Source organism: Ipomoea nil, unplaced genomic scaffold (genome assembly GCF_001879475.1).
Source record: "Ipomoea nil cultivar Tokyo-kokei standard unplaced genomic scaffold, Asagao_1.1 scaffold0268, whole genome shotgun sequence".
Taxonomy (NCBI): Eukaryota; Viridiplantae; Streptophyta; class Magnoliopsida; order Solanales; family Convolvulaceae; genus Ipomoea; species Ipomoea nil.
The window spans coordinates 6,486,338-6,498,873 of NW_017616696.1; the positions used below are offsets into that span (position 1 = coordinate 6,486,338).

At 34.3% G+C, this 12,536-nt stretch overlaps 1 protein-coding gene across 2 annotated transcripts; it reads left to right on the forward strand.

The window, feature by feature from the left end:
• Positions 1 to 1,827: 1,827 nt before the first annotated feature.
• Positions 1,828 to 5,683, forward strand: LOC109150866 (serine/threonine-protein kinase Nek6-like). Of its 2 annotated transcripts, none has more exons than XM_019298859.1 (14): positions 1,828 to 1,989; positions 2,082 to 2,213; positions 2,718 to 2,784; positions 2,885 to 2,950; positions 3,056 to 3,102; positions 3,250 to 3,295; positions 3,378 to 3,458; positions 3,527 to 3,569; positions 3,651 to 3,700; positions 3,786 to 3,867; positions 3,949 to 3,998; positions 4,080 to 4,153; positions 4,248 to 4,299; positions 4,373 to 5,683. In XM_019298859.1, exons 2-14 carry the CDS (start codon positions 2,089 to 2,091, stop codon positions 5,426 to 5,428), a joined length of 1,839 nt encoding a protein of 612 aa, XP_019154404.1. In that variant the 5' UTR covers positions 1,828 to 1,989; positions 2,082 to 2,088; the 3' UTR covers positions 5,429 to 5,683. The 2 variants fall into 2 exon arrangements, with proteins under 2 accessions (XP_019154404.1, XP_019154394.1); XM_019298849.1 differs by having other exon boundaries at positions 1,828 to 1,985.
• Positions 5,684 to 12,536: the final 6,853 nt, after the last annotated feature.

Sequence of the window (12,536 nt, forward strand, 5' to 3'; positions counted from 1 at the left end):
AACAACTGCATGCATCTTCCATTCATATGTCAATTTCAATAAGACTCCTAACGATTAAAAAAAAAGAGAATAAAATATAAAAACGATTTTGTCCCTAAAATATAAAATTCGACAACATTTTGCCGTTAATTTGGCTGAAAGAACCAAAATTGTTAAAAATAACAAAGTTAGGCACCAAAATTGAAAAAATTTAATGTCGTACACCAAAGTGATAAGACCTCAAAAATTGTGAAACCTATATTTCAACTTTGAGGTCTAAGTTCAAAACTTGTGCACATTACTTTTTCTTTGCATACAGTAATATTTTACCAACTTATCTTTGCATACAGTAACATTTTACCACCTTATTATTATTATTACTAGTATTTTTACTCATGCGTTGCACGGAATAGATTTGTTATAATCTTTAAGAATGTTTTGATCAATATACAAATATAAGTTATAACAACAAATATTATATAGTGCAATTGATTAAATGGTTGTATCGATTATGTTTTTTGATGTTATCCTTTCTTGAATTCGAGCAAATAATTGCCCAATTATCCGTGCAGTGTGCGTGCAATGCACGTGCGATGCACGGATAAATTTTTTTTATTATATATTTAGATAATAAAATTGTTACTATTTCTTTAATCCTTTCAAAATTTGCTAAATATTCATTCAAATACGTGTGAATACGTATCAATGCAGAACACTACTAAAAATTTTCGTATGAGCAGAAACGGACATGGGGGACTATTTCTACATTAGAGAGAAACGGTCTCCCCGAATATGCTTTTCCTTGGTTGATATTTGATTAGAATAGCATAGATTAGAAAAAATTACTCCATTAGTTTTAAAGATTTTGATTTTGGCAGGACCTCATTTATTTACCCCAACAAGGCCACAAAAATCTAAAAACCGGCTCTGCTAATTGAGCTGTGTTTTCGAATAAATTTTCACAAGATATGATGTATGGAATAATTTGTTAGTATGTATTGTGTACTTGGAATAAATTTTGAAAAGATATGAATATACGATGGATGGAAAATTTTGTTCGAAAAAAAATGAGCCAACTCTTTGACAATCACAGTGTGAGAGTTACACCTAATGTGATGGGCATTAGATACTAGTTCGACAATTGAGTTACCGTGATCTACTATCTTCACAAATCATATTAAGTTGGTGTATGAATCTCGGGACAAGAGATTTAACATTTTGTAGATAAAAAAGAGTTAAAGACTGATTAAGCAGACAAAACATAATTCTTGTAGCAATATTACGAGTTTAATTCTTCATACTCATAACACTCTTTTAGGTAAGTGGATAATTCCAAAATAAAGATTTAGTTGGGAATGGTGACATTGTAGCTGTAACCTAATGGAATAAGCGATTTCTTCTCCACCCTTTCAGATTTCTGGAAATGCAAGCAAAGCTATTAATCTATTATGTTACTCTTCATCTGTCACTCAGCTTCACACACTCACTTTTCCCAATTGCTTATTTTTAAATCCAAAATCTCGTAAATGAACTTCTACTTTGTCTGCATACGCCGTATTATGCACTTAATATCACCATTTTTTTTTAATCAAAACAAATATATAATTAACCATTCCGTTAAGTCCTGCAAAATGTTATTACTGTATTCACAAGTTGTATCTCGATTCGAATTTTATAGTTGTCATAATTCGTCTGTTTCCCAAAATTTACATAATCTGGAACGTACAAGTTACAAAAAGATTGTAAATTCAGGGTACACAGACTACCCCCCCCCCCAACCCCACTGGGGCCCCCCAGGCCCCAACACACACGTAGAGCATACAAGGGTTGGTGGCTGCTTAGTGCTGCTTGATATAATTATGGAATGAAGGTTTTTGTTGCTACTTCAATACTGGGTCTCTTAAAAAGCCTCTCATTATTGCTGCAAACAACCCACATTTTGGAGGCATCTTCTCTTGAATTCAGCTGGTGTAAGGAAAGATTTGCCTTTTCTGGTTGAATTTGAGGTGGGTGAGTTCAAGAACTGGTTCTTTTAGCTTAAAGATTGAATCTTTTCCCCTGTAATTTTCACTTGTTCATGTGAAAACTTCTGGGTTCTGCAGAGTATCAATGGAGGGGAGGAATAGTGGTGTTGATGCCATGTCAAAGATGGAAGACTATGAAGTGATAGAGCAGATTGGCACAGGGGCTTTAGGACCAGCATTTCTTGTTCTCCATAAAACTGAGAATAAGAAGTAAGCAATTTGTCTTCTTTTTTTTTTTTTTTAAACCCCATTTTTCAGTTGCAGATATTATAAATCAGGGGTTTTGTGGTATATATGGCATAATGAACTTGAGCTAAATGCTTATATGGTTTATAAATTTCTTGCTTGATGCAGAAAATTTGCATCTTTGTTCCCAGTATATGTCAGTTTCTGATGAATGTTTCTAGAAAGCTTCTAGAAATACAAACTATTTGCAGGAACAATTTGAAGAAGATAATTCCTTTTCTTGAAAATAGTTGTGCTTCCACATTTGGAACTCTTTCACTGCTTTTCTTTTAGCAAAACTAGACTTGTATGTAGCCGCTAAATCTTTCTCTAGATACTGCAATATACTGATCCAAGTCAGTTCTTTCAATAGATAATCGTGGTGAAATTTTCTAAACTTTTTGCCTATGATAAGTATTTTCTATATTTGCTGAATACCCATTCTTATGATTTCTCGTTATATTTTCCTTTTTGCCTTGTTGTCTATAGGTATGTCCTAAAGAAGATTCCTTTGGCAAAACAGACAGAGAAGCTTAAGCGGACAGTACATCAGGAGGTTATTAAATACTCCGTATTTTTTACCAAAAGAGTTGTTTTTATAAGCTGCTAACTCAAATCATAATTAACGAAATGCATTTATGCATGTATTACCACAGATGAATTTGATTACTAAACTAAACCACCCGTACATTGTGGAGTACAAAGATGCTTGGCTGGACAAGGTATTGCATTAGTTTTCATTCTTTTATTTTTCTTTTGAGTTGGGTTATTGGATGAGACGCTTTGCTAAGTAGCCTTGAAAGTCTTAAATGTGCGTTTTCATTCAGGGCAGCTGTATTTGCCTCATCACCCGCTACTGTGAAGGCAGAGATATGTAAGTTTGATCCATAAATCGTAACTGTTAGGTTCATATTTTGATATCAGTGACAGAAAAAAAATTAGCGGGGAAGATAAACGAGACTTTAAGTAGCACTACCAGGAGTGTCTTATTTACTTTCATGTGCTTTTTTGGGGTTAATAGGGCAGAGATTTTGAGAAAATCCCGAGGAGCATTATTCCCCGAAGAGGTAACCGATTGCAATTTTAAACCAGTGGAGATCTTCTACTAGCATCGTTAAATGTTACATTCTTCTTTGTTTTGTGCTTTAGAAACTCTGCAAATGGCTGACACAGCTATTACTAGCCGTGGACTATCTACATTCCAATCGAGTCCTTCATAGAGATCTAAAGGTACGAGTTTATACAATGAAGGTGTAGCTCTTTAGTTTACCGTTTCTAATATCTCGCTTCTGCTGCAGTTATCCAACATTTTTATCACAAAGGACGATGATGTCTGTCTTGGTAAGAAGATGACCAACTGCTTAAATGTGGCTTGATTTAATTTCCTTTCCCGTGATCTATAATCAATTTGTTTTTTTATAGGTGATTTTGGATTCGCCAAACTTCTAGATCCTGAAGACCTCACTTCCTCGGTATGAATCATTTCTATCCGCATTTTGCAATGTTTCTTCGTTCTGGGCCCCTTTTAGCCACAATCTAATGTATGACTTCACCTAGGTGGTTGGCACTCCAAATTACATGTGTCCTGAGCTCCTTGCCGATATGCCTTATGGCTATAAATCTGATATATGGTCACTTGGTAAGAAATCGATCTAAAGCGCTCCCCTTTTTGTTTGATTGTGTCCCGAGTTCCAAAGATGTCATCTTTACTTCTTCGTAGGTTGCTGTATGTTTGAGATTGCTGGACATCAACCGCCATTTAGAGCTCCTGTAAGTTTCACGTCCAGCAATATTCAATTGTTTCTTTGTTTCTTTTCTTTAGCCGCAATAACAAGAAAATTTGATGAACAGAACATGACTGGCCTCATCAACAAGATAAATAGGTGTACTTTATCGCCACTTCCTATCATATATTCCTCCACCCTGTAAGTAGTTTCTTCGCCAATCTTCAAGAAAGTCGGTTCTTCTTTGTCACCTGTGCCAATGCGTATTAATGTGCAACTGATTCGATTGTTGCAGGAAACAGATTATAAAGAGCATGCTAAGGAAGAGTCCAGAACACAGACCGACAGTAAGTAATGGTGATTTAAACAAAAAAAAAGTTGATAAATTTAGTATGTGATTTGTGGAAATTTTGATAACAGGCTGCAGAATTGTTGAGGCATCAACATTTACAGCAGTTCCTTCTGCAATGTCGCAACCCTTCATCTGTGTTTCTCCCAGTTAGGTCTCCGAAGAGCACAAAGGAGAAAACGGGGAAGCCTTCGCCTAGCAAATCTAGCAGTGGCAAAGATAACCGAGACAGACGGGGGCCAGTTTTCTCACTTGATCAGAACTTGGGTGCACAACCTAGGAATTTACCAAGCACTAGTAAACAAATAGAAGCTAAACTCGAGACTAAGCGAGTTGATAGAACAAGCTATTCTGCAAAGATCTCTGAAGATAGCGAGGAATCATTGGTTGGGGATACGAGTGAGACAGCTGGTAACGAGGAGGAACACCCTGAGTTGTTTTTGCAAAAGGAAAGCTTGAAAGTGCCAACTCCATCTGACTTCGTTACACCAAAATCCAACCCCGAGGAGCAGGAAGAAACTTCCATGCATGTCCAACGTTTCGAGGAGGGCGACGAAGAAAGTGACAAAACTAAAGATTTGGAGGTTTTGAACTGCACGAATGGCAACGGGGAAGTGGAAATGGAGGGGGCAGTGGATTGTATCGCTGAGAAAACCAGCAGAATGACATTATCCAATGCTAAGTCTTTTGATCAAGAAAGTGCATCATCATCAACTACACAGCTCTTAAACTCTGAAAACATTGATTTGTGCAGAGAAGTTGCACTGGATTGTGCTTCAGTGAAGAAAAATGGCACAGCTACAGGTGAAGAGCAAGCGGAAATACAAAGGGTTGCCTTCGAGAACGAGAAAGATGGCATTCAAATGAGTGATGAACAAGCACAGAGTCGCATTTCATTGCTGAGGAAATTAACCGCATTGACTAACGAGAGCAAGGATGAGTGGGGAAATCCAACTCAACAAAGAGCAGATGCGTTAGAGTCACTTCTCGAGCTCTGTGCACAACTACTTAAACAGGACAAGATCGACGAGCTCTATGGTGTCCTCAAACCATTCGGGGAAGATGCAGTTTCGTCCAGGGAAACAGCAATCTGGTTGACCAAAACCCTCATGAAAGCACAGAAGTAGCCACAAGGCTTCCCCTTCTGCAATACTCTTGTAAAGATTGTTCTTTTTTTCTTTTTCTTTTCATGGTTTCACTAGTAATGTGAGTATGGAGAGTTTCATTTCATTGGTAATGAAGGATTGGATATGTGAGGGAGTTTCTTGTTTTCATTTTTCAGACAACTGTAAGGGCTCTGTGTTATGAAAATTGGTGTAGATATTGTTGGGAAGGTTTGATGAATCTGTGCTTTTTTATATAAAGTTTGACTGTTGTTGGTACTAAGAACGGTCCATTCGGCCTAATAAGACAAAGCCCATCTCAACAAGATCCAATTGTTATACCATGGACCAGGTCCATATTGCGTGGGCACTGGTTTAAAAATTATGTGTCTGTAATTGACGGAAAATTATGCCGTGCAACCGTGTGCACAATGTTGTAAAAACGGCGTCGTTTTGATTAAAAACGCGTGTCCCACTTTTAAAAAAAATCAGTTTTGATTGTCATTAACGGTGTTATGTTGTGCATAATTTGAATTATATATCCAGAATGAATGAACTGTATATCCAGAATGAATAAACTATATATACCCAGAATGAATGAACTATATATCCAGAATGAATGAATTATATAGTTCAAATTATGCACAACATAACGTCATTAACGGTAATCAAAACTGATTTTTTTTTTTTTTTTTTTTTTTTTTTTTAAGTCGGACGTCAAAACGACATCGTTTTTGTAACCGTGTGCACCGTGCATGGTGCACACGGTTGCACAACATAACGCTCCGTAATTGACATATTTTTTATTTGCAATTAACAGTTTATATATCTGTAAATAAATTGAATACATATAATATATTAACTGCAGACATATAATTTGAATGATATTTTAGATCAAGAATGTTATTCATCATATTATATGTTTGCGCTTAATATATTATGAGTCTGTAATTACAATGTTATGTATTTGTAGTTAATATATTACTTTTAATTTATTTACAGACACATTGTTAATTACAAGTACATAATATTTTAACTGTAGACACATAATCTAAAAATTATTTTGAATTAGGATCCACAATCCAAGGTAGAACCTAGTCTATGGTATAATTTGATAACAAGATCATAGCTTAGTGTCCATACCTTGAAGAATTTATATAAAAAAATGTCTAATTTGCATACTGAGCCAGCAAAATTATAATGGGAAATTGACTGAAATATGTAGAAATAAAATCAGACAAAAAGATTAAATTTTAAAATTTGGATAAAATTAGGAAAAACTAATTTCCAAACACTTTTCAAATTTATGGATTTTTTATAAAAAAAATTGTTTTGCTTATTTTTATCAAAATTGTAATATCTGCTTATTTTCATTCTATTTATATATAAATTTCCTATTATAGTGAATTTGCCCGCACAAATTTAGCTCAATGGTTCAGTAGATTTTTTTTTTTTAATGTTATTAACTTTATTACATATGCACACACAGAGTCAACAACGCATCCACTAAGGCTCGATATCATGACCTCCCACATGTGAGAGAGGTCACTACATGCTATCTGAACACAAGATGCTTGACACTAAACTTTTTGATATAGAGTCAATTTTCTAACATTGCAATTGTATTAGTATTATTAGACGTATCAATTTTGTGTGGATATCTTAATAGAGTAGGTAACTCGTTAAGATTTTTGAATATCTCTTCTTTTCCTTAACTTTAGAGAATAGGCCAACTATGTAACGCTGGAACATGGGCTGGCTAATTCCAAACCAGCAACCGCAACGTGGCAGACTCTGATTGAGTCACCGCCCACATACATTTCCCGGTTCAATTATTGGCGCCACCCACTGCCAACCGGTCCAGCTCACCATTACCCCTATAAATTACCCCCCTCCCTTTCTCCATTTCTACCACATAACAGAATCAGAGTCCTTGAAATCTCAAGAGTCGAGAGTATTTCGCCTTCACAAATGGCGCAAGTTAGCGTGATCAATGCTTTCGTGCTCGTTGTTGTGTTCGCCGCCGCAGCGTTTTCTGCCTCGGCACAGGATTTAGCCCCGGCGCCGTCGCCTGATGTCGGAGCAGGGTTGTCTTTGCCGGTTTCCGGTGCTCTGCTCGGGACCTCTCTCATCGTCTCCCTTTTCGCCTTCTTCAGGACCTAATTAAGATATTGTTCATATGTTTGTATCGTATGATTTATTACGAGCATTTAATTTCATGTACGGCAATTAATTATTTTACCGATTATATATTATGGAATAATTTTTATTTTTTTTTCAAAATATATCCCTTATACTGATTTTTTTTTTTTTTTTTTTTTTTTTTTTTTTTTTTTTTTTTAAGTCAGAGAAACTCATAACTACTATTGGACACTCGTAAATTTTTAAATGTTAATAGAGCATTCTCGCTGGGACTTAAACAAGTAACATTGTGATTATTAAGTTGTTCACTTAACTATTTTAACAAATAATATATAAAAAATAAATCTTTAAAAAATATATTAAAAATGAATATTTAGTATATTACAAATGAACTTTATATAAGTAGTTCTCTGTAGAGATACTCAATTGTTCATTATTTTTCGATCTATTGGTGTTCATTCTCATTTTCCACACAAAATTCTATTCTGACCTAATCTCCTTAATTTCCACACGTAAATGTAAATGAGTGCACGAGAGACGGAGGAAAATGTTATTCTGTATTTTTTTTTTCCTCATAACATTATATTTTAATTTTCAGTATATATACAAGTTTTCTGTTTTAAAATTATATTCTTTAAATATCACACTAAAAGTTGATCAAATAAAAAAATTTATGAAAAGAGTTCACTCAATAATTAAATATTGAAAAGTTCAAAATTAATAAAAGTTCATTTAAAGTCTCACCCAAAAAAAAAGTTCATTTGAAGTACATACATTAAATAATGTAACATTGTTAATTTTTTTGTTCTTCTTCTTCTTGGCGAATCCCCAACCCCAAGAGCCCTCCACATCCCAGTCCGACAGAACATTTGGAAGGATGTAAATCACGGTGACTCAATGACTCAGCAGAAAGGGCCAAGTACCAATGCGCATAAGGAGTTTGCCCTTTTTGGGCATAACCCTACACCGCCGCCGCTGAGATTCAGATCTTGGTCACTTTTCCAAAATACTGTCTACTGATCATTGAACTAAGTCGGTATGGACAAATAATTAGTTAATCACCAAAAGAATTTCACCCTTTAAAGAACAAATAATCTTTTTTTTTTTTTTTTTTTTTTTTTTTTTTTTTTGGTTCTACACCAAGAGAATTTCACAATAATCATTTTTCAATCTCATTTGTCATTAATTAATAAGGTTCCATTAGAAGAGTGGTTCCTTATGCACATCGGTATTTGGCCACGTTCGCTGAACCATTGAGTCATCACTGTGATTTATATCCTCCCAAATATAATGTTCTGTCGGGCCAAAGTGCGGAGGCACTTAGGGTTGGAGATTCAACCTTTTGGGAGAAGAACGTCTAAAACAGTATCATTGTAACAATTAATTGAATTGCACCAATGACATACTTCCACTAAACTTTTATCCATTAGCGAGTTAAATTTTTTTTGTAATTGGGATAGTTAGGGGTGTTAGCGAAGAGAGCTTTCGGCAAACTACTCGTGTTCGTGTTCGGTAAGCGTTCGTTTATGTTCGTTTGTTAAGGTAAACGAACCATTAACAAACAAAAATTAGAGCTCGGTTAATAAACAAACAGAGCTTGAACAGTTGTATGCTCGTTTGCTAAGAGATCGCGAACAAGCTCGTTTGTGTTCGTTTAATAATGTTCGTGAACAAGCTCGTTTGTGTTCATTTAATAATGTTCGTGAACAAGCTCGTTTGTGTTTGTTTAATAATGTTCGTGAACAACCTCGTTTAGTGTTCGTTTAATAATGTTCGCGAACATGAACGTAGATTATTGCTTGTTCACGAAATAATTGTGATCATGAACATGTGCAGGTGTTTGGTTATTAAAGGTTCACGAACGTGCTCATGAATGTAAACCAACATGTTCGTGAACGTGTTTGTTAACGAACATGTTTGTGAACATGTTTGTTAATGTTAACGAAGACGTTCGCGAACATGTTCGTTAACGTAAACGAACACGTTCGTGAACGTGTTCGCGAACGTTAGCAAATACTAATGAACGCTTAACAAATGAACACGAACAGAATTTTCAAAAACCTTAACAAACGAACACGAACACTCCAAAATTCTTAACAAACAAACACGAACAATCTTCGTTCGGTTCGTTAACAGCCCTAGGGATAGTCCACCATTTCCGTTAGTCTAATTGTAATTTATTTACATAACTTCTCAAAGTGTAATTAAAGTCATACGTTTTTCTAATCCTTCTTCTAATTAAATACACATGATCTTAAGTTTAATTAGAACAATTGTACAACGTTTGAGTGGGGGGTGGGATGGGAGGGAACCTATAAAGTCTAAACATTCATTAATGAAGCCTTTGAGTCTTTGACGGACTCCATGAAAATAAGTTAGACAAAACTCATTAGACCATTATAACTTCATTACTGTTTAAGAAAATTTTAACATTAACGTCGCGTTTAGTTGGAGGGAGGGAATTACATGGAAAATGAATTGCAATTTCATGGGAGAGGAATTACTGGGAATAAAGTGTGAATTTAAATTCCAGTGTTTGATTTACATGAATAAAATTATTGAAAATTTCAATTCGAATGTTTGGTATACATGGGAATTGAAAGGGAATATAAGTAGTATAAATTAAAATCCAAAATGTCCATTGTTATTATAGGCATCAATTTTAGGTTAAAAAAAGGGAGGGTAATTTTGTCTCATCATTATCTTTTTTTCTTCTTAAAATCTATGGAATTAAAATCCTAAGGGGGGCATGAGATTTTAATTCCATGAAAATGAGTGAATTGCAATTCCTTCCAACCAAACTAAAGAATTTAGTGGCCTTTAAAATTATGTGGGTATGGAATTTAAATTCCCTCCAACCAAACGCCCTGTAATGATTTCATCACTATTAGTATATACCTACTTCTATTATATTTTTCCGGAATAAGGGTCAAATAGGCCATCGAACCGCACACAATAATGCAATTAGGTCACTGAACCTAAAAAAGCTACAATTAGATCCCTAAACTAACCATTTTCTTGCAATTTGTCTAATTTGTAAGTTTTCTAGGTTGTTAGCAAGTCACTTTTAGTTTAAAATATTTATTATTTAAATAATAATTATTAAAAAAAAAAGAAGAAGAAACAGATCGTCTCCGGTCTCCGGCCATGGATTCGTCTCCATGGCCGGAGACGAAGAGTCTCTTCGTCTCTGGCCATGGAGCCGAAGATAACTTCTTCGTCTTTGGCCGGATGCGAAGATAACTTCTTCGTCTTCGGCCAACCAGAGACGAAGACGTCTCCGGCCATGGGAGACGAATCCATGACCGGAGACGGTCTGTTTTTTTTTTTTTTTTAAATAAATTTTTTTGAGGATTTTTAAATAATTATTTTAAATAATAAATATTTTAAATTAAAGGTGACATGCTAACAACCTAGAAAATTTACAAATTAGACAAATTGAAAGAAAATGGTTAGTTTAGGGATCTAATTGTAGCTTTTTTTAGGTTCAGTGCCTAATTGCATTGCTGTGTGCAGTTCGATGACATATTTAATTGTATATTATATTGTAATTAAATATATTTGAAATGGGTCTGAAATGGGCATGGGCTGCTGGAACGAAGAAGCTGCAGCTGTTTATCGACTCCCTTAATGTTGTTGACTGGATTAATAAAGGACCGGAACCTTTGGGTCATTGTGGTGTCATTACGAGGTTTTGTAAAGAATAGATATCGAAAGACTGGTTGATTAAGATCGACTACACTCCTCGGGAGTTCAATCGTGTGGCCGACTGATTGGCTAAGGATGCACCTTGAAGACAATGCGATTGGATTGAGTTTAGTGCTCTCTCGCTTAGCATTAGTGATCTTTTGGAGTTTGATAGGTCTGGTTAATAACTCTTGAGAGTGATAACTATACCCAAGGTCACCCCCTCCCCTTTCCCCCAAAAAATATATTTGAATGTTAAATCATAGATATATTAATTATCATTTTATTAAAACCACTATATAAAAATTAATTTAATTGTAGATTATATTTTAATTAAATATATGGAATGTGTGTGTATATAATATATACTAGTCTTTTCTATGCGCGATGCGCAAAAACATATGCCCAATATTTATATATTTTTTTTAAAAAAAAACTAACAAATTCCTACTAATTAAAATCTATATGAAATCAAATTTATATAATAATCCAATATATAATGTCTACAAATATTATTATCATTAAAGAATATAAAAAATTATATGGTGGTGCATGTGCATGGTAAAAATAATGGAAAAGATAACGGAAGTTATAACGGTAGGAGTATTTTTGTCCAAAAAATTATATAGTACAATTCTAAAAGCACAATGTACAAAATGATTAGCATTAAAAACATGGACATAAATGAGGGATATAACTTTGATTGAGACTTATTATGTTTTTAGATTATTATCAATATATTTTAAAAAATAGGGAAAAAAATTGGTTCCTGTAACAATATCTGAAAACAAATTCAAACATTATTTCGACAGTTCTAACTTGCCATTAAATACGGCGTAAATTGCTTTCGAACGCATCTAAAAGTTGCATGTTAATTATTAATACATTATTGGGCTTTTCTTCAGAGGTTGAAATGATCAACACGTCTACATTAGAATGTACATGGATTGAAATAATCAAAGGCACCAAATTTGTTTAACTAACATAATAATGAAATACACTAACTTCTTTGATTCAATATTACAAAAATTGGTCACTTTCTTATAAATATTTTTAATTATATTTCTTTCTCGACCTATTAAGACACAGAAAGTCAACACCGCTTCTATTGAAACTCGATCTCATACTCTCCCATATAGAAAAGTCACTACATGTTGATAATTATTATTTGGTTCTATCAATATGAAAAATTACCATGTATGCATCATATCTCGTACTTTGCAATATTATTATTACGGAGTATTATTTTTTCTATCACCGTAAAGAGAAATATTTGTAGGTACGTGTTTGTTTGTTTGTTTTT